Raw genomic sequence first — 23518 nt, forward strand, 5'->3', positions numbered from 1 at the left:
GTGTAAAGTAGTACTTAAAACTCTATATAGAAGTCAGCTATTATTGTCTGTTTGTTAGGCAATCAGCAAGCATTTATTAAGCTCTTACTATTTGCTAAGCACTGATGATTCAAAGGTTAAAAGAAAAGCCTTACCCTCAGAAGGAGCTCATATTGGCAAAATAGAAATAATTGTACATATAAGATATTTGTAGCATAAATAGAAGGTAACTTCAAAAGACGAGCACTAAAAGCACAGAATGGAGCAGAGGGAAGGGTGCAGTAGGGGGAGAGAAAGTAAAAAGAGCAACAGGAAGAAAAAAGCCAGAAATAGTAGTAAGGAGCTAGGAGAACAGTAAAAAAGCAGATTTGAAAGATAGATTTTGAATTTGACCAGCATGACTAGATCATAGAATATGTGGACAAAAAATTGTGCATTTGCATGTTTGCATATATTTTATAGATCATTAACTCAGAAATGTGGATGATCATAATAATTAGCAATCACATAATCTTTAGGATTTACAAAGCTTCTTCCTCACAATAATTTCTCAATAGGGTAGTGGTACAAGTATTAATTTTGCTATTTTATAAATACAAAAATTGAGACACAAAGAGGTGAAATAACCTGCCCCAAATCATACATGAAAATCAAAACCCAAAGCTTTAGTCCATTGTTCTCTTCACTCTGCTGTGAAAGATGGCCGCTGTTTCTGTTCACAAATAGGAATATTTTCAACCAAGTGATGAAAATGTAGACTACTTTTCACTCAGCTGTAAACTTACACAAACTACCAGGTTCAATTTGGACTAATTTGGGAAGGAACTGTAGCTCAGTTGGCTTGAATCCCAATCCAAACTCAGCTGGGAAGTTCTAAAATCATCTGAACTAGCAGACAAGACAAAAAAGGAGGATGTTAGCTCTAAATTAAGCACTAATGCAAGTACGAAGAAAAAACCTCCCAATACCTATTACCCAAAGAGGATAAACTCTTCCTAAAACCTTTGGCAAAGGAAATTGGAGAATAGTATCTTTCAGACTCAGCCATTTCAAATGGAAAAAGATTGTGGAGTGTGTGTGTGTGTGTGTGTGTGTGTGTGTGTGTGTGTGTAAAAGAATTAAGTAATGAAATTATTTCTTGACCTTTCAAAAATCAAAGAAAATAACATGTTAAAAGTGTGAGGCTGTTATAATTGTATCTGCAGGGACATCAGAGTCATAAAATCCCACAAATGGGACTTTTCTCAGAGCCCATAAATTCTTGAGCCAGCCCTTAGCTTATATGGCAATGGGAACAAATCAGTCTCCCCCTTACAGATTTAGTCATTGATATAATATGGATATACTATGGATAATCTTGCCCATACATGACCTTCCTAACATCCAGAAGCAGAATCAGGGTAATTTTATGCAGCTAGAAACTCTGCTCACAAAGATCTTCAGGCATTCCCTGATTCCATGGGGCAGTTTACTTCAATGAAATTTAGTTGCTGCTCCTGGAACTAATCAATCAACCATGTTAATTCTCTAATGCAAGTACAAGAGAGAACTGGCAGCACCTGAAGCATGAAAGAGGGAGGAAAATTAGACTTTTATCTATGAAATCAATTAAAAATATTGTTCTTGGCCTTTAAAAGTAATTTCCCTCAGATCAATATATGTATATCTATCAATTTATAATGTGAGGGAAGAGAAAATGGAGAGTCCATTAAAATTCAGATTCATGCAGAGTCCAATTATCAAGAAAAAACCCAAAAGTTCATAGAAGTTGTCATGTGAATTTCTTAATGTTTTTGTTTCAGTGATCTCGTTCAATATTCTTAATTTCACTTTCCATCCTTAATTTTTAAAAAATACTTAAATCTATTCAAACATTTGTTTGAATACATCTAAAATTAAAGAAATTCCTAGTACAAGATGAATGCATCAAGTGCTGTTTGGTCTATAAAGAATAATTATCTTTAGCATTGAATTACAGGGTTTTTAAATTTTAAATCTATGGATAGAAGGGAATAAATCTAAATTTCCATAGAGTGGACCTTATAGTTACAATAGTAGCTACTTGTCTATGCAATACCCAAATAACTATCAAAAGTGAAAATTTTGTTTTCTGAAGAGCTTATCAGTCTCAAATCAAATAGTTTCCCAAAAAATATTTCTTTTCTGGTAAGTCATCTTCTTTCATTTTTGTCTTTATATCTCCAGCTATTGACACAGTCCCTTTCATATAATATTAGAACTTTTATAAAGATCCACTGAATTAAATAGTGAAATAGAACTGGTTTTACTCTCTCTGTGTTTCATTGGGACCCTCTAAGCCTAGGTCTCTAGAAAGATTTGGAATTCTTTTAGATTCCTTGTATTTCTACAGGTTGAAGGATAGGATTAGGATCACGTTCTGTCTTGGCTCTTGAAAAGTCATTCTGCATAAATCATGAGGATCCCATCCAAAGGAAAGCAAGACGAGGAAAAGATACCCCTTAAATTGCTTTAAATCTGGGGTATGCAGTCATTTTTGCCTTATTTGGCCCATAGCAGGAACTCAATAATTGTCTTAGATTGAGTTATATCAGCATATTTTTATCTTCCTTCCTTAAATGATAAACTGTAGTACAAGAAACATATCTTATTGTCAAATACATTATGTCGACCAAGTAATAAAAATGTCAAGGGCCAGTTGCCAAATTAAGATAAATATTTTTAAATTATTATTGATTCTCTGGTCCATGACTAAATGAAATATGGTAAAGAAATAGGTGGGTAAAGGTTGGTGGGGCAGTTGGGAATGAAGTAAGTGTGTGTTATATACTTCATTCTTTCATACTTCATCTGGCATCAGCTCTTTCTTTTGTATTGGGAGGATTATTGGTCAAAAAATGGCTTCATGATATAGGAAATATTATACTAGGTGCTTCCCGGCATGAGCCACCCAGAATAGACTGTCTCTAACCACGAACTGCAGATGTAGGATCATATGCTTAGAGCAGGAAGGAATCTGAGCTTGGAAAAGCATCACAAAGGAATAAGGAAATGAGTTTTACATGATTGTACATATATAACATATAAATTACCATTTTGAGAAAAAGGGAGGGGAAGGTGGGAGGGGGGAAATGTAGAACTCAAAATCTTGTAAAAAAGGAATATTAAAAATTGTCTTTACATATAATTGGGAAAAATTAAAATGCTATTTTTAAAAAGAGGGGGGAAATGGCTTCATGTATGTGGCTAAGCTTTTAAGAAACCTGGTGACTCTTCTTCAGTTCAGTTGTTGTCCTTCATTCTGACCAAAATGACATGACTAAGTTACAGTTGAGTTACAGTGCATCCGACTGGGGCTGATCAAACCAACATGAGCTCGGAGTGCTATTTCAATAGCTTCTCTAATTTTACACATCTTGCATTTCTTTGGGGCTAATTCAATTCAGCTTTGCTCATAGAACACAGCACCTTCTCTGAGGAGGGCACGGCATGCTGGGCAATCCTGTGCTAGTATCTCTCATGTCATACAATCGATTCTAAAATTCTTAAGAGAGACCTTGAGAATGTCCTTGTATCGCTTTTTCTGACCACCTTGTAAGCACTTGCCCTGTGTGAGTTCTCCATGATTTTTTTGGCAATTAAACAATGTGGCCAGCCCAGTGGAGTTGCCCCTCTGCAGCAGACGTAGTTAGAATGGTTGGAGGTTTATTTCAAGAAAGGACCTCAGTGTCTGATACCTTCTCCTGCCAGGTGATCTTCAGAATCTTCCTAAGACAATTCAGATGGAAACAATTCAAAAATGAGGTCATCACAATGGCTCTGTAGCCTTTCAGATGAGTAACCAGTCTAATATCTCTCCTCTCCCACACTTTCCTTCGGAGCCTCCCAAACACTGAGCTAGCTCCGGCAATGCATGTGATAATCTAAAAGATAAAAAGAGAAAAGGAAGTAAAATCCTGCCATGAGAGTTGTGTGATTCTGAGCCTACTTGTGGTTCTTCCCACACTGAAGAACGAGGAAGAAGCTAAGGCTTCTTGATCTTCCCATTCAGCAGAAATTGGGGTTCACTCAACATTCCATCCTTTGCTCCCCTCACTGTGAAATGAGATGGGAAAAGGACCAGGTAGGAAAGCGGGGAAACCAGATTCTAATCAAAGCCCTATTACTGCCAGGCTGTAATTTTAGAACAGCTATTTTACTTCCTATCATCAGTCTCTTCATGTGAAAAGTGAAAGCATTGATCTCATAGACTTCCGAAGGTCCCATTTAGAGCTTACAGTTGGTCAATGATTCTACTACTCCAAATTCAGTGACTTTTCCCAGCACACCATTGCTGTATAGATAAATCTAAAGATAAATATATACTGTATTTCTAAAATATCTGGAAACAGGGTTTTTTTCCCTTTTAACATTTTTCTTTTACTCAGTAAAAGCCTTTTCCCACTTATCATGTAATGGCAAATATCAACCCTTACCTTCTCTAAATTACCCAAAATCCCAAGTGGGTAACACAAAAATTAACAAAGCTGCACTGTGGGATCTATGGAGATATCAACAATTTCAAAAAAGAAAAAACTAGTTTTTCATAGCTAAGAAAACATAATAGCAATGAAGTTCAGACATGAACTTAACACATATTTAAGATAAAACAGATATAGCACTAAAATAGGAATACAAACATTTTCATTATAATTATGTCAAGATTTGTATTACACAGAATTCACATCCAAACATTATCATATGGTGAACCAGATAAATATTAGATGGATACTGTTCATCCATTCAGGGTGTAGGATTAATAAGTCATCCTAAGAGCTGTCATTCAGACCAACATCAATTGCCTCAGACTAAAATTTTATAATTTGTTCAATCATCATATATTTTCTCTATAAACTAAGCAGTATAATATAGAAGTCAGGAAAGGTTGTTGTTCGGTTTTGTCTGACTCTTCATGACCCCATTTGGGGTTTTCTTGGCAAAAATCCTGAACAGTCTCATTAATTAAAGCCCTGCTGGTATTGTATGAAATGTTCTACAGAATGCTAAACTTCATTTTCTTGTTCATACACAGGGACTGTTAGGTGAAAAGTATGGAAACATCCGACTCCCTGGGGAAGTTGAAGCATCCGAATTTGAGATGATTTTGGACGCTGCCATAGAAGCAAAGCTGGAAACCAAGGTGCTTGAGGAATGGTATTGTCGAGATGAGAACTCGGTCCCAGCAGCATATTACCTCAGACCCAAACATGAAATGCTGAAGAGCAATAAGAACTCAGTAAGTTGTGTCTCAGCAGAGTCCGCCATGTTCTTAAGCCTTCATTCAGGGAAAGTCTTTTTGAATTCACTGACAGAACACAGCAGGATGGCATTTCTCTATGCTACAGTATATAAATATAGCTTCTCCTGGACCTCAGAGAACCATCACATCTTAGGCTCATGGATCTAGAGCTAGAAAGGATGACATTTAATCAAACCTTCTCACCACATTTTACAGATGAGGAGACTGAGGTCTCAGAGCCTACAGGATTTGGCCAAAGTCACACAGGTAGTAAGTATCAGAAGTAAGAGTTGAACAGGGATCATCTGACTTCGAGTCTGTGTTGTTTCCATTGTATAACATATGTTTATTTACTATTTTGATATCTATCCCTGGTGCTTAGTACAATGACTGGCACATGGCAGATGTTTACCAAATGCTTATTGACTGACAATTTTCTACCAGAAACACATTGATTTAGTTTCTTGAAGTTCACAAAGCACAATATACACCATCTCATTTGATCATCATAAACAGCTCTTTGAAATAGATGCTATTATTAACTCCATTTTCCATTTTAGGGAACTGAGGTAGAAATATCAAGTGATTTCCCCATATTACAGAGCTAGATAAGTGTAGGGATTTGAATCCAGGTTCCTCCCAACTCTCAAAGTCTAAATCTCTATCTATTATATCATATGTCTTTATTTAATACCAGTATCTAGTGTACTCATGTATAATGAGCCTTCTCAAATGTTCTCTATAAAAATGATAATTCACATTTATAAGAGTATCAGGGCAGCTTAGATGGCACAGTGGATAGCGCACCAGCCTCAGAGTCAGGAGGACCTCAGTTCAAATCCAGCCTGAGAGACTGAACACTTACTAGCTGTGTGATTTGGAGCAAATCACAACCCAATTCCTTCTCAAAAAGTAAAAATAAAATAAAAACATTTATAAGTGTATTGTTATTTCCATCTTGAAGATAACTGAGGGTCAGTAAATTTATGGGATTTATCCAAGATCTCACAAGTCTTAAATGCAAGTCTCCTGCCTACAGGTTCAACACTCTATAATTTTCCAATTTGTTTTCATAATATAATTCAAAATCATAGTCAAAGGAAATGAGCAATCTTTTCTATGAGCTAGAACTCTCATTGGAAAAAATCATATTAGTAATAATAAAAGCATCAAAATGTATTGTGGAAGAATCACCAGTCATGCAAGCTTCTCAACTCTGCCTTCCATCAATTGTCAAACCCACATTGTCCACCTCCTCATTCTACCCAAAAGAAAGGGAAAGAGGATTGACATTACTCATACATGAAATTTCTCTGGGGGAACTAAAAAGCTTCTCATCTACCTTATAGAACTTGTGTGCCTGTGTGTATTATGTATATATGTATGTATGTTGTAAATATACTATATGTTTATGTTTATATTTTGCCGGTCACCTATTCATTTTATCCTTAACCATATCAGCTAGACAAGGAAAGGGGCAGTTTTTCCAGAAGTATTATCTGGGAGGTTTCACACAAAATTATTCTACTTGTGCATAGAATAGAATAATTCACCTTCTTCTTCTACCTTAACTATATAACCCGATAATGGCTGTCCAAAAGAGTTTAATATGTCTACTTCTTCACTTCAAGAAGTAAAACTAACCTCAATAGATTGCTTGAGAAAATTACCCTCTCATCTCTTAAATTCTTTCTACTTTGGTGATGTCATTCAATATTTTCACTGGAGATGTCACCATGGCTTGGCTATTAATATATGGTGACTCCTTTCCCTTTTATTTCCTTTCTCACTCCACTAGATTGTCAGAAAGATAGATTATTATCGCATTGGGTCTTATTTGAATCAGTTCTTAGGAAAAGGGAGATCATTTAGTAATCATGAAGTTAGAGTTGGAAGAATCCAAAACTCCACCCAATCCAACCTCCTTGTTTACGGATGAGGGAAGTTATCTTGAATTGGGCAAGATCAAAAAGGGAGTCAGCAATTGGTGTGGGCTCTTAAGATTATAAACATTGGGTTCTCTCCACTGTATGGTACTGTATCACACACCTCAACATCAGGGCTGTCCTTTTTAAGGATCTGAAATGTGTCTTTTTCTTTGAATGTTTTTGATAGATGCAGCCTTCTGCCAATGCTGAAAGTGAAAAAAAATGGCAAGAGATATCAGAGGAGATAAAGATGATTTTTAAGACAGCTGTGAAATTGCTACATGAAAAGGGGAAAATGAAACACAGCCAAGCCAAGAGATATCTCTTTTCAGGTAACTTTTATATAGCCAACAAAGACCAAAAAGGGGCCACACGCCAAATCTTTTATGAATGAATAAATGCAATTCGTATCAAAAGAAATTATTTTAAGTACCTCAATCTAGAAGAGGATATTATTTAACCCTTGCCTCCAGGTCAAATCCTATGTAACTTAGAAGATTTCTCGATAAAAAATGTAATTTCAAAAGAAAAATGAATACGATAAACCACATTCAGTCAATATTTCTCACAATTAGCAATGAAAAAGGAGACTTCATTATTAGAGGTAATACAGAGAGCTAGTAATCTCTATGGAAATGTCCTAGATTTCAGTGAGGGTAGGAGAAGGTACCCAGAAAGAAAAAAAAAATCAGGTGAAGAAATAGGACATGTAGAGATTTGGAATACTTAAAAAAATGGCAGATAGGGCATCTCTTGTCCAATTCTTATTCCCTCCTAATTGAAAATTGATATTCTGGAATATGGTTTTATGGCTAGGGCTCCTTCAAATTTTGTCAAGCAAAGTGGTAACAGAAATTTCAAAAGTATGAAGGTTAATTGTAAATCATCTTACTTCACGGACTTCCTTGTATCTATCAGAAATGACAATTCAATTTTACAGTTGTTGATGTCTCTTGAGATACCAGAGCTTATTAAAATAAAGATAAAGATCACAAGAGACTAAAATTGGTGATTTCATTCTCAGGTTATTCTCTTCAGATTTATCCTATTTTCAGGGGATCCTCCTGGCTCTTTCTATTACTGAATCAAAACCACACTGATTTTCTAGGATATTGCTTAAAAACCAGATTTGGAGGAAGACATTATTTCAATTGATTACTTAATGACATAATTAATTTTAATCATAAAACTTTTGAGAATCAGTTTTAAAATACTTCACTTGAGTTTCCTGTTCCTAAAGCTCTCCAAGGAGAAACCACATTATGGCCTGTCAGGGGATATTGTAAAGGAGATTCATATTTAAAATGGGGATTGACCCAAATTACCACTGAGATACTTTCTGTCATAGTCCATGATGCTGGGCCTACTGGATATGAAAATGCTGACCTTTTTAAAAATTTTATCTCATTTTAACCTATTCAAACTTTGTAATATTTTCATATGGAAAAATAGTATTTCTATGGATTCATCCCCACAGAATAATCCCACATAACTTTATATCTCTGTGAAAATTATTATTTCAAAGGAAATAGAGTCCTAGCTCTGACCTTTATCATCTCTGTGATCTTAAGCAAATGATATAACTTTTCTGACTCTCCATGTCCTAAGAGGAATAGCTCTGGCTTTATGTGCCATATTATCAATGACATTTGCATTCCTATCAAGTTTCAGACCTCACTTGTCTATCTTTTTTATACGCCCTTGACTACATCCTCAAAATCTCTGTGTGAGAAATTTTCAAGCATTCTAAAATCTTTGTTTCCTCCTTTCTCCATCCTCCCCCATCCCTTCACCTTCACCTTCCAATTCCTAACCAAATAGGCAATGTTTGTCTAGAGGAAAATCTAGTAGTTGAAACCACTGGACCAAGTCTCCAAGAAATTAGTCTTTTGGTCATGAATCTCATCTGAATCTGAATGTGGTGGGACTGATACTAACTATTGAGCACTACAGGCTCAAAGACTTTTGATCAAAAAATGGGAGGCAGAGATAATTTTCCCATTAATAATAATTCTTCAAAATCAGAGGGGAAAAGATCTAGAGATGAACCTCACAAGTCTGATTTTTTTTTAATTTAATCATTTTTCCTCCTGGACTCAGAATAAATTACATATCCTTAAAGGGCTTAATATTAAGTAAATAAGACTAAAACATTTTATCTCCATGGTCATCAATTCTATTTAAAGCATTTGTATTGCTAAATCTGTCCATGATGTTTCAGGTCACTAGACAATCCGATAGGAGGCATATTAGCCAAAACTAGAGCAAAAAGAACTGTTTGAACAGTTTGGTTTTCTAAGACAATCTGGAGGATTTTACACTTGACCTTTACATTTTGAAATCTCTGTTACCACTTTTTTCCTTGACAAAATTTGAAAAAGCCCAAAAAGTTTTTGTGTATATGGGTTATATGCAACAATACTACCCATATTACAAATTAGGACTGATAGAGTTTTCAAACATTTTAAATTCACTTTAAAATGACTATAATAAATCTGTTAAATGCTAACACAAATGACATGCTAATGAAAAACAACCCCCTTTTAAAAAATTAATGAGAAGAAAGGCATTGTTTTACATATTTTTGCAACTATCATGGCTTAATAGAAGACAGTTGGATTCTCAAAGCTGCTTCTGTATTCAATCTCTTGTGATATGTTATTTTGGTCAAAGCAGAAGGAGAAACTATGACCTCATACAGATATGTAATTGAAAACAGAAGCATTTTAATAGGTAAATATTGTATTAGTGTTATTATCAAAATGGTGACTTCAAAGACCTCCAAAGATTTTCAGGACCGCGCTTTGAGAACAGCTACTCTAACCCAACCCCTTTGTTTTATAAATGAGGATATTTGGACCAGAAATATAAAGTTATGACCAGTGAGAAATCCTGGCTAAAATATCCATCGATACTATAATCACAAGAAGAAATATGAATCTCAGTTTAAGTTGAAAGTGAGTGAATAGTCTACACATCTGGACCACTAAGTCATTGAACACCATTTTTATTTCTTATTTGTAATGTTTAGAGTGAAATCAATCCCACTCCACTGACTAGGTGATCAGATAGCAAATTTTCGGCAGTTTTGTAGATACTCCTGGTATCAGTTCTGGAGTGAAGCATCTTCCCACCGATCTCCGATGCCTTGATGATATCTTGTCACCCATGCAGAGAGCTATGCTGTTTAGAACCCCCCAACAGGAGTAAAGCAATAGAGTTAGAGATTTGAAGTTGTTTCTGCTATTGAATGGAGAAGTTAGCACTAGATTTCTTTTGTTTGTTTTTTTCAGCCATTGAAGATGAGTTTGACTTTGCTTTGGGAAAACAAACACCAGCATTCCTAAAGAAATGTGTTTGCTACATTAGAAAAATTGCAAACATTGAGCGTTTTGTGAAAATTCCAGCAATGGGTAAATACATGGACATAACTGGGACAGAACCAAGGATTATCCGAGACCCAGAAGCCCACGAGAAACTGATAAAACTCAGGGATGAATTTATTCCTACCATTGTTGCATCATCTAATCTGAGAGTCTACACTTCCATTACACATTGTGACATGAAACTAGGTTATTCCCAAGAAGTAGAGAACCATTATATAGAAGGACTTGGTAAACAGTTTTATGAGGACATGATTGACATCATTCAGGCAACCGTACAGCAGAATTTTGACACAGAAACTGATACACTGTATGACGAAATTCTTCAGCACTCATCACTATGTAAAACATATGCCTCCTTCTACGAGTACAAATGTGAATCTCTAAATATAGTGCATAAATACCTTCTTCCCAGCAAAGCAGGGCACATTAACCCTCTCATCACCTATGGAGGACCTTGCACTGGAAAAACTCTTCTGTTAGCTGAAGTAGCCAAGAAGGTAAATGTTGATTCATTTTAAATGTTTTTGTAAACGTTGCATTTTGTATATTTTAAAAGTAAATTTAATTTATTTCAGCTTTGTTTATCTGTTTATTGTTCTGGTATTTATTTTTTTGTTTGATATCATAACCAGGGCTTGCTCTTCAACAGAATGGGTGAGACAGAGGATGGCTAGGATCCAGAGATCAGACAGGACTTCAGAGACAGGGCAGTGAATCAAAGGATGTCCAAGCAGCATGAAATAAGACAAAGGTCAGGAAGGCTGATGGAACATAAAGTTATAGTAATCTGGAAACATGAAAAGATCAATGGTAAGGGAGAAGGGAAGAAGCATTTATTAAGTGCCAGACGCTATGCTATACACTTTATAGATATTGATCCAAACAGAGAGATAGGTGCTGTTAATATCCCCCTCAGTTAAGGAAACTGAGGCAGACAAAGGTGCCTAGGGTCACATAGTTAGTAGGTCACTAAGGCAGTCTTTGAACTCAGGTTTTCATGCCTTCAAGTTTAGGATTCTATGTTCTCTGCCACCTAGTTTCCTTCCTAAAAATAGCTGGGACCATGGCTCAGGAATTACAGTTCAAAGGAAGGACTTTAATCCTGAGAGGAGTAGGGACCTTGTAAGACAGGATCACAGTCCAGAAACATAAACTAGATTACTAGGTATTCAATTGAGGGAGAAAAAAACAAAGACCCTGCTAAAAGAAATGGAATACAAAGTTGTAGTTTGAAATACAAGATCATGAGAAAGTTGATAAAGCTAAGCCACAAAGAAACTGGTCATGGACTCTTTATATCTCTTTACATACGCCTACAGATGAAATGAAAATGGCCCAAAGTGTAGGTATTTGAAGCAGATGGGAGGTATAAAGTCAATAACAAGACATGATATGTCTCCAACAGTGGATGATAGACCATTTTCATTGCTACTGTGCTAGAGTTTGAGCTCCTTTTTTTATGGTGAACTTGAGAACATCGTCATTACCTTATATGTTGAACCTCTCATAATTTTAAATCTTTCATGAAATAATCCAGTTATCCTGAGTGTTAGGGGAAAAGATATACTTGGATATAGATAATATAGAATTCAAACAGTATATCAAGTAGAAAATCACATGAATGTAGACTAGATTACAGAGTATAATTTTGACCAGCTTGGCTAACAGTTCTTACTAAGATCATTTATATTCCTATCTAGCTACCTGGGTTTAATTTATTTATAATTTAGAGACCTACTTCCTCCAAGATATATAAAATATAGAGAGAGATATAGATAAATAGATAGATATTCTTTTAGTTCCAATTTTCTTCCAAATCAGTTTAGTTTGAGGCAGAGGTTTTATGAATGAGCTTGGAATATGGAAAATCTTGAGTTTTAACCTCATTTTAAAATTTAATTGCAGTTTGAATTTAGGACATCATTTCCCCATTCTCAGTCTTATTTTCCTGGCCATAATAATATTTGTACCTATTAACTTACAAGATAATTGTGAAGAAAGTACTTTGAGAACTGTCAAAAACTATAAGAATATATAGCTCATATAATATGAGTTATCTTACCTGGGAAGTGGCTCCATGGTTTTTAAGTTCTGTTCCTCTAAAATAATTGAATTACCAAATGAAGTCCTATTCCAACTCTTGTTCTTTTAGATTTATAGCCAAATGGTTTAGCTTGGAGATCCAGAAAGATTTCTCTCAAGGGACTATTATATAGGGATTAGCTGATTAGATATATATGCATATTCAAGGAGGAGTGCTTTTCTCATAATCCTAGAAAACAATTGCTATTTGATAGCTCAAATTGACATAAAACTATAAGGATAATTGTGCTGGATCAGAGTCAAAGTCCATCCCTCCCAATTCTGTCTCTTTCATGACAGTAAGAGAGTGTTTGAAGGAGCATATGGTTGTCTTTTAAATCTGCTTCAAAGGATAAGGGCTATCCCACCTTTCTGTGGGATGAGTTAACTCTACATGCAGAATAATGCTTTCATTGTTAGATATGATCAATATTTTTATTTTGTTAAGCTGCATTCTTACAAATATAATGGTATACTGGAGGGAAGGAGTCTTAGAGATGCAATAGGGATGTTGACTAGCTGTATGATTTTAATGTTATAAAGAGAGAGAGAGAAAGAAAGGGTGTGAAAAAGAAAAAGAGAATGAGGAAGAAAGAAAAAGAAAGAGAGGAAAAAAGAAAAAGAGAATGAGGAAGAAAGAAAAAGAAAGAGAGAAAGAGAGAAAGAAAGAAAAGAAAGAAGAAAGAAAGAAAGAAAGAAGAAAGAAAGAAAAGAAAGAAGAAAGAAAGAAAGAAAGAAGAAAAAAAGAAAGAAAGAAAGAAAGAAAAAGAAAGAAAGAAAGAAAGAAAGAAAGAAAAACAACTACAAGAAGAAGGAAAGAAGATAAAGAAAGGGAGGAAGGAGAAAGAAGGGAAAGAGGAACATCAATCAAGCATTTTAAAAGGCTAGGAGAAAGTTAGGAAACTATCCAAACCATGCTTATTTCCTCTCTAATGTTAAATTCCTCCATAACCCATTATGGATCTATTATACTTTTTTTTATTTATGAAAACTTTTTATTTTCAAAACATATGCATGGATAATTTTTCAATATTAATCCTTTCAAAACTTTATGTTCCAATTTTCTCCCCCTTCCCCTTACCTCTTCCCCTAGATGGCAAGTAATCCAACATATGTTAAATGTGGTAAAAATATGTGTTAAATCCAATATATGCATACATATTTATACAATTATCTTACTGCACAAGAAAAGTCAAATCAAAAAGGAGAAAATGAGAAAGAAAACAAAATGCAAGAAAACAACAACAAAAAGAGTGAAAATGCTATGTTGTGGTCCACACTCAGTTCTAACAGTCCTCTCTCTGGATGTAGATTATGGATCTATTTTCAATTTTATTTAAACTCTTCTTAAACCTATGTATGTGATCAGCCTATAGTATCTCTTGAAATTAGTTTCACAAGTTTACTATTTATTATGTATAGTAATATTTCATTTCATTATTCCAAATTTATCTCTTTCAATCTTTAAGGAGTATTTTTTTAGTCCTATTATAACAGGTTTTATTGAACTATTCTATCTGTACCCATACTGAATCCCTCCACAGTTTGGAGCATATCCTCTCTTAGCTTTTGTCTTTCCAGAGAGAAGAATGTAATTCTTTTAATCTGGTTTTATATTTCTGTTCTCCCATCTCCTTGATTACTTCAGTTACACTATTTAAACTATAATTACATAATTAGTTCTTTTAATGAATTTTAAATAGTCATTTAAATATATTGAGGTGCTTTTTTTAAAGTTCTAAATTATATTTATGAAATGAGATTACAGGGTGATTTTCTCCTAGTGTATCTACTAATATATTTGTAATTAGATATTATCTGGGTTTTTAATATTACTAAGGGATTCAACAAATTGAAAAGAACATTAGAATGGGAATCAAATCTGATTTTCCTCATGATCCATCCTTTGTCCCTAAGTTAAACAAATCACTTGCTTACCCTGTGCCTCACTTCTCATTTTTTCATCTATTAAATGAACTTGCCCAACTCTCCCTCAGAGAGACTTCTCTATTGAATGAATGAACATTTCTATAATAAACTTACATCAAATTATTTGCAATATTCCATACACATAGCCCTTTATCTCTTTACAGAAAAGAAGGAATTATGTTTCATCATTTGTTCTCCAGGACTGAAATTGATCAATAAAAGGATTCAGTTTATTTACCTTTGGTGTTGATTTTGCTTTATTTATATTTTTACAATGTAAATAAATTATAACATATTTTTCTCTTAATATGGCTTTTTTTTACTATTAATTCATAAGAGTTTTCCCATAGTTCTCTGAATTCTTTAGTCATTTTTTCTTAGGTTGCAATAATATAATATGCCATTGTATTTATAAGCCCTAATTTGTTCAACCATTCTTCAATTATTTGAACAAGAAACATTAACATGTGTAAAAATGTTCTTAGTCTTTTGAGATTTTAAATTCTGGTCTTAGTGAGAATGCTACTAGTAGTAGTAGCAGCAGCAGCAGCAGCAGCTAACATATATAATACTTTAAAGTTTGCAAACACATCAGTAATATTGCTTCATTTTGTCCACAAGCAATCCTGAAGGGTAATTGCTATTATTATTCCCATTTTACAGAAGAAAAAAACTGAGGCAGACAGAAATTAAGCAATTTGCTCAAGATTACCCAGGTAATAAGTGGTAGGTAGGTGACACAGTAGAGTATTGGGCCTAGAATCAGGAACACCTAAATTCAAATCTAGCCTCAGATACATAGTAATTACAGGATTCTGAGCAAGTCATTTAGCCCTGTTTACCTCAGTTTCCTTATCTGTAAAATGAACTGGAGAATGGAAATGGCAAACCACACCAGTATATTTGCCAAGAAAACCTCAGATGGCATTATGAAGATTTAGACATGACTGAAACAATTAAACAAGTATTTCCTGAGTTTAGAAACCACAGGTCTAGCATATTTTATACTATACAACACATATATAGGTAAATATATGTATACATACAAATACAAACATATATTATATATTTATATTATATATGTATGTCTGAATATGTGTGTGTATATATAATATTTTGGTCCTCCTTGAGGCACATTTCCAATTTCTACGAAATACTTGTCCCTGTCCTTATGTAAATTCCCCCATTTCCATTTTATAGATGAGAAAGCTGAGACTGGGAAAGTGAAATGAATTGAGCTCAGATCTCCTTACTTGAAGTCTATCTTTTCCCCATCCCACAATGCCTCTCCATGACATTTCTCTAGCTACCCCACCCTACTTATCTACTTTCTCAATTATCCTGCCAATTATCCTGCCTGATGTTAAGAGATCTACTAATGAATAGCACAGTCTATACTAGGAAGCAGGTCTTCAGTTTTTAGGAGCCTTCATTTTTAATAGCAATCCTAAGAAAGGAGACAACGGTAATAAGGAATATTGAACTAGGATTCAAAGCTAGGCTATTTAACTCCAAAATCACTATTCTCTTCACCTCTTATGTGTGTGCTCTCATTTTAGTACATTTTGCTAAAGCTAATTCTAAACAGGATTTTCCAGGGCACAATTTTGACAGAACTCTTAATTTTTTTGTACTTTTATTTCTTTCTTCTTTTTATAGTTTTTCTCTTTCTTTCCTCAATGCCGAATTATCAGTTGTCACTCCTTAATGCTATCCATCGGCCTGCCTTTTTCCAACCTCTGTCCACAAACATATAAATAAGCTCTTCAAATTTGCTACTTTTATGGGCTGAGAAATTAGATAACTAACTTATTTAGAATAATGTGTTCTTTCAGAGTCATTAAATTTTGAGTGAAGCCTCAAGGACCTCTTACAGAGTAAAATGCTGGCTTTGCATTCGTGGGTTTTGTGTTCACTTTTTAATCCACTTAACATGCTTTTTTAATTTTTATTTTTATTTTATTTATTTTTTTGCTTTCCCAGTTCTTCACTATATTCCAGATGATTTTGAGTTTCCAGAAGTCCGACCTCTAAATAAGTAGCGTGCTAAAAATTTCCGGTTTAGTTGTTCCCTTATCCTTCTAAACTACGCTTCTATGTTTTAGGCTTACGGTTGGCTACACGAAGAAATGGGCCCCGAATCTGACCCAGTGGTAATTGTAAGGTTTCTGGGAACCACAGACTTGAGCACCGATCTTAAGAATCTACTTCTAAGCATCTGTGAACAACTGGCAATTAACTACCGGTGTCTGATGCAAAGCTATCCCAAGAAGATCCACGATCTTCGCGACTTGTTTATAAACCTTCTGAATGAGTCTTCGTTTCAGAGGCCCTTGGTCATAATATTCGATGCTCTAGAACAGCTCTCTGAAATGGATGACGCCAGAAAACTTTGGTGGCTCCCCGTTCACCTCCCCCGTTTTGTACGAATAGTACTCTCCACGCTGCCCAACAAACACGGGATCCTGCAGAAACTGAGGTGCCTTATCCACGAGGAAGACAACTACATCGAGCTGGTGCCCAGGGACAGAAAGATGTGCAGTCAGGTGCTCAAACACCAGCTGCTGCGCGTCAAAAGGAAGGTGACGTCGGGGCAGCAGATCTACGTCAACGAAGCCCTCTCCAAGTGCACGCTGCCCATGTTTGTGAACTTGACCTTCAGGGAGGTGAGGACCTGGCGGTCCCACAAAGACGTGGACGAATCCTCGCTCTGCGTCACGGTCCACGACAGCATCGAGCAGCTGTTTTGGGCCCTGGAGAAGAAATGCGGGCAGAAACTAGTGTCGCGCGCTCTGGGGTACATCACCATGGCCAAGATGGGCCTGAGCGAGATGGAACTGGAGGACGTTCTGGCGCTGGACAACAGCGTCATGAACGAGCTCAATGAGAACGTGCGACCAAGTAACCCCCTGCGGGTGCCTTACGTGTACGTGGCGAGGCTCAAGGAGGGCCTGAGCGGGTACCTGATAGAACGGCACGTGAAAAACGTCACCCTTTTGGTGTGGGCCAACAGGCACCTCCAGCTGATCGCCCAGAAGCTTTACCTCCAGAACGACGGCGACGTGCGAGAAATGCACACGATCCTGGCCGATTACTTCCTGGGGGTCTGGTCCGGGGGCCGGAGGAAAGCTTTCTGCCTGGAGGACCCGTATTTGAACGGCTGCCTCGATCTAGAAAGCAGAAGTCTGCTGGACGAAGAGAAGCACTTCCTGGAGCAGGCGTCCTTCGACAGGCAGGCCCCCGATCAGCCGTGGGTGTTTCAGTGCAATCCGCTGGAGCCCGACATCTTTTTTGTCAATCACCGCAAGATGTCGGAGCTCTTGCACCACTTGACGAGGTGCGGGAAAACGGACGACCTGCTCTACGGAGTCATCATGAACTTCAGCTGGCTGTACACCATGGTGAAGATCGGCCAGTTCGACAAGGCCCTGGCGGACATCGAGGTGGCTTACAACTACTCCCAGGAGAAGGAACTGAAGTTTCTAGCCAGCACCCTCCGGGGCATCAAGAGCAAGATCGTCACGTTCCCCGGCTCCCTCTCGGCCGAGCTCCAGCAGCGGCTGCTCCCGGTGGTCAGCTCGCTCCCCAAGCTGAGGCACCTCCTTCTGGAGTGCGACAAGGACGGCCCGAAGTACTGCTCCATCGTGCCCCTGCACTCCTCCATGGACGTGACTTACAGCCCCGAAAGGCTGCCCCTGTCCTCCAGCCACCTCCACGTCACCGAGATCCTGCCCACGTGTAACCCGAGCACCGTGCTCACGGCTCTGGAGAACGGCTCCATTAGCACGTGGGACGTGGAGAGCCGGCAGCTCCTCAGGCAGATCACCACCGCCCAGTCCGTCATTCTGGGCATGAAGCTCACCACCGACGAAAAGTACCTGGTGGTGGCCACCACCAACAACACCTTGCTGATTTACGACAACATCAACTCCTGCCTGCTGTCCGAGGTGGAGATCAAGGGAGTCAAACACGGCAGCGGCTCGAATTTCATCAACGGGTTCACCCTGTCCGTTACCCACGCCCTGGCCTGGTTGGAGGCCAGCAAAGACGTCACCGTCATCGACCTGCTCTACGGCTGGCCCCTTTACCAGTTCCACTGCTGGTACGAAGTCACGTGCGTGCAGTGCTCCCTGGACGGCGTGTACGCTTTCTGCGGCCAGTCCCTCAACACCACCACCATCTTTCACTTGGGCAGCGGAGAGAAGCTCTCCACGGTGACGTCCGAATTCTCGGGTGGCTTTGTCAAGTTTCTGCTGATCTTAGACACGGCGCAGGAGATGGTCATGGTGGACAGCGAGGGCAGCCTTTCGGTTTGGAACACCGAGGAGATCACCAATCCCCAGCTGACGGACGACTTCGACTGCCGAAGGGAAGACAGCGAGGTGGTCAGCATCGAGCTTTCCGAGGACCAGAGCGCCATTCTTATCTGCAAAGCCCTCGGCTTAGAGCTCCTGGACACCACCCTGTGGAAGGTGACGGAGAAGTTCCGAGCCAAACACAACGAGCGCTTCGTCTCGGCCGTGCTGTCCAAAAACGGCGACTGCATCATCGCCACCATGGAAAATACCTCGGCTGTGTTCTTCTGGAGGAGGGACACTGGCCAGTGCATGGCAAGCTTGCAGGAGATCTCGGGAACCATAGTCAAGCTGGTCAAGTCCAATCACCACAACATGCTGCTGTCTCTATCGACCAGCGGCGTCCTCTCCATCTGGGACATCGACATCATCACGGCCATGTCCAACATAGACAAGACCGGGAAACCCATCCAGAGACTGGTGTTACCCGCCAGGGGCGAGATCATTTATTCCCTGGACGGCTCCGAATCGGTCCACAAGTGGAACTTTAGCAACGGCTTCATTGAGGCAGAATTCAAGCACGAAGGCATCGTGGAGCACTGCGTGCTCACGTCCTCTGGGGACGTGATGGTGACTTCCGACGACAAATGCAGCCAGTACGTGTGGCACACCAACAGCGGCGAAAACCTCTTTCGGATCAATGGGCAGAGGATCTCGCAGCTGCTGATTACGCACAACGACCAGTTCGTGGTTTCGCTCTGTGAGGAGAACGCCTCCCGGGTGTGGCGCCTGGCCACGGGCCACAGGGTCTGCAACATCCTCACTCCCTTGCAGAACGCTTTCATCACCTCCGCCAATACCTTTGTGGTCGGGATCACCAAAAACAAGGTCCTGGCGGTCAGCCTGTGGACCGGAAGCATCACCAAGAAGTTCTGCTGCGAGGACGGGACCATGATCGTCAACTTCAAGCTGATCCCCGACTGCCCCGACATCATCGTGTTCATTACGTCCACGGAAACGGTGAACATCTGGAGCCTGACGGACGAGGTCATCTGCCGCCGCGTGCAGCTTCCCAACAATTTCCTCAAAAACCTGGAGGACTTCGAGATCTCGCCCAACGGGAAACTAGGCATCCTCTCCCGGGGAGACGAGAACATCAACGTGCTCGATCTGTACAGCGGGAAGCTCCGAGTGGTCCACGCGGAGGGAATCATCTGGCGGCAGAGACTGTCTCGAGACGGCCGCTACCTGGTCTACATTTGTTTCCAGAACGGGGAAGAGGAAGACGACAACGGCGCGGTCTCCAGCTTAATCGTCATGAGACTGGCGGACGGTAAAAACATCGGGGCTTGCTCCCTCTACAAGACCCCGACGTATCTCGCTCTGTCGCAGAGGCACCTGAACATCATCGTTGGTTTTGACGACGGAAGCATAGGGATTTATACCGTCGTGGACCGGGTCGACGCCGCCTTGAAAATCAAAATCGCCACTTCCAACAGCCGGCAGATCTTCAACAGCGCCACGCAAGCGTCCAGGCCCAAATCTAACAGCTACTGCTTCAAGGCAACCGCCGATTGCATCTGGAGAGAATCCACCGAGGTGTTCGCCAGAGACAGCCCCATCACCGTCACCGATCCCTCGGAAGCGGCCGAAGCCACGCCCACCAAAAAACACAATCCCTACGAGCGCGGGTGCTCGGCCCTGGAGAGCAGGGGCCACAGTTTTGCCGCGGACAACTAATGACACCTTTAGGAAGGTTTACTACAGTTCAGGGCGCACCGTTAGAAGGCTGTCTTCTCTAGGGGAGGGAGAAGTGGCGCATTTCTTAGGCAAAATGGAACCATGGCGACTGCTCATTGTTTATGTGTAAAAACTATAGAGATGGAAACATATTTGGGCTATAGTTTTTTCTTGAGATTAACCATAAAAATCCTCCTCCAATGACTCCTCATTATGCGGAAGTGAGCCTGTACACTCAAAGGCAGAATCCAAGTCTGACAGGGCGAGAGGCCTTCGAGAACGGATCCTGCCATCGATCGCATAGTTTGCCCAAGCACTACCCTAAGTTCAGAGAAACTCATCCTGGGAGATTTGATTACCACGTGATTTTTTTTCCAGTCACAGTAATGCTTTAAATTATAGATTAAAGAATGGAAAGAGTGTGATCCACTGTCATGACGAGGACATCCATACAGATAGAATCATAGCTCCTTGGAAGAATGGAGTTAATTCAAATAGGAAATCTCAACTGGGCATTTCTAGCAATACTTTTTACATTGCTGCTCTATCTAGAAGTTAGAAGATAGTGATTCTAACTCTGTATCTGCCAGAAATATAACCTCTTCAGTTTATTCAGATACCGTAGGCAGGTCTAGACACACACACACACACACACACACACACACACACACACACACATACACAGCAGTTTGACCAAAATCATGTCGTGCTTTTTTTTTTTTTCCTTTTAAGTTCAATTCAAACAACCATTACTTTGTCTTCAGGATACCAACTAATTCTTGCTTGGCAACATTTGGTTGTTAATATTATCTAAATACAGCCTTAACCTCATTCTACCTTTTACCATCCAGATAGCAAAGACTTGTATCTGGGGATAAAAGAAAGAAAGTGAAAAAGGGCAAAAGGATTTTAACAATCCCAACCATATGAAAGTCTCCAGGGACTCCGTCCCAACATAAAGAAAAAGTTTCTTTAAAAGATGGGAAGATGTGAAGCTATGAGCTGGATGGGACAAGAGTCAACCGGCAGCTAAAAGGGCAACAGAGATGCAGAAAATCATTCTTGCAAAAGTTGCATGCAAAGGACAAAATCGGTTCTTAAAAATCTATTTCCCAAGTTATGAAAGAATATGTCTAATACTCAAAATTCATTTTTTTAATGTCTCCTTCAAAGTGCATATGTTGCTAGATGTAACAAATACTCACATAAGGGCATTAAAATGCAGTTAAACTGTTCAACTCGATTATTGTATTCCAAGGTTACTTTTTACTCTCTTCTAGGAAAGTATGAATTATCTCCTAAATTCCTCCACTGAATTTCAACAGAAAGAAAGCTTTCCTGATATGCCATGTACGATCTACTGATAACATTTGCCTTACTATCATTCCTCTTCTGTCCTGTGTTGACCGCAGAGATGACCAAATACTCTGGGACTAACAGAATATGCCTGTATTTGTGCTAAAATATTCCATAAAATCTTAAGGCTGTCCAAAGGTTCTTTACTGTTCCTGTTTGTAATAAATTTCTTACTTCTATATATGTATGTAGGCTTATTATCTGTTTTACTTCCTGCTTTTGGACTGTTCTGAGCCTTTTATATAGTGTGATCAGTTTCAAGGCAGGAGCTGTGAAATATTAAATATTTTTTAACTATTCCATCCGATTCAAGGAAAGTGGTTACATCCTAAAAATTAAAAGTGATTTTGGTTTTCCCCTGCTACATCGTACACATGGTTTGTCCTTGGCTAATTTTTAACCTGTTTTTTTAAAAGAGGAAACAGATCCTCTAGCAAGTGGAGTACTGAACAGGTAGGAGTTTTAGTTTCTCGTTCTGCCGCTGACTTGCTTTGGGTCCGTGAGCTGATCATCTAACCTCTCTGTTTCTCACTTTCTCAAACATAAAATGAGGTTAGTGGTAGTTTCCCCTGTATCCCCTACCGGAATATTATAAGATTGTGTGATGTGAAATATAGTCAACTCTGGATTACTGGTACTAATGGAGAAAAATTGAACGGCATATCACTCATGCTTTTTATATATATATATTTGACCTTGAAATGTAGTCTGAGACACTGACCCCCCCCAAGATATGACTCGGATACAAATTATTCTCCTCCTCCAAGCCAAGACTGGATCTTCTGTGGTCCTTTTGGCCTGAGCCCAAGTCAGGAAATACAGCCAAGAGGCAGATCCAGGTCCTTGTGTACATAGATATATAATCTAGAGTTGATTGTATGTGAAAATGCTCATCAGACAGAGCAAGGTGATTCAAGGTATTGCTATTAATAGTCTGAGTTGGACCTCTGTGCCACTAAATTTCTACACGTCAAATGCCACGATGAATTACATGTAGTGTGTGAATGTTCTATGTAAACGCCAATCTAGTCTTGAGTGATCTGAATGATTTTCCTAACTTGTTTGCAACTCCTAGATCATACTGAATGTTTTTATGTAAACTTTGTATTGTTGGGGGAAATGACCCAACCAGAGATTTATATTTTCTTAAATGTTACATTTAGTTACATTTTGTTACAGAGTTGGTAAACTAGAATATTATGGCAGTCTTCAAACAATATACAGTCTTGTGTATGCATTGTTTGTATGAATAAAAGATAAACTAATTTGCTTTGGAGTTTTTTGGAGTATTTTCCAAGTTTTGATGATGCAGCTGAAGATCGTGCCATTAATCAGCTGTGTGATCTAGGCAAGTGATCCCACATCTCTGCATCTTCACGTCCTCATCTTTTAAATAAAGGGATTATAATATAATAGAAGGGAAGGAAAGCTCCCTCTGCTCTAATGTTCTATGGTTTTATGATCTTTGAGGTTAAAAAAAGAGGGATTTTGGAAGGAAGGAAGGAAGGAAGGAGAGAAAAAAAAGAATCAAAAGAGAGGAGAGATGGAGGGAAAGTAGCAACATGT

At 38.6% G+C, this 23518-nt stretch overlaps 1 protein-coding gene across 1 annotated transcript in view; it reads left to right on the forward strand.

Annotated features, from left to right (window-relative positions):
* Positions 1 to 21252, forward strand: part of NWD2 (NACHT and WD repeat domain containing 2) — a 157098-nt gene extending 135846 nt beyond the window's left edge. Inside the window, exons 4-7 of the mRNA XM_051964510.1 lie at positions 5030 to 5233; positions 7352 to 7496; positions 10458 to 11047; positions 16667 to 21252. Of these exons, the coding sequence (XP_051820470.1) occupies positions 5030 to 5233; positions 7352 to 7496; positions 10458 to 11047; positions 16667 to 20596 (4869 nt within the window). The 3' untranslated portion in view covers positions 20597 to 21252. The remainder of the gene's footprint in view (positions 1 to 5029; positions 5234 to 7351; positions 7497 to 10457; positions 11048 to 16666) is intronic.
* Positions 21253 to 23518: the final 2266 nt, after the last annotated feature.

Source organism: Antechinus flavipes, chromosome 6 (assembly GCF_016432865.1).
Source record: "Antechinus flavipes isolate AdamAnt ecotype Samford, QLD, Australia chromosome 6, AdamAnt_v2, whole genome shotgun sequence".
Lineage (NCBI taxonomy): Eukaryota > Metazoa > Chordata > Mammalia > Dasyuromorphia > Dasyuridae > Antechinus > Antechinus flavipes.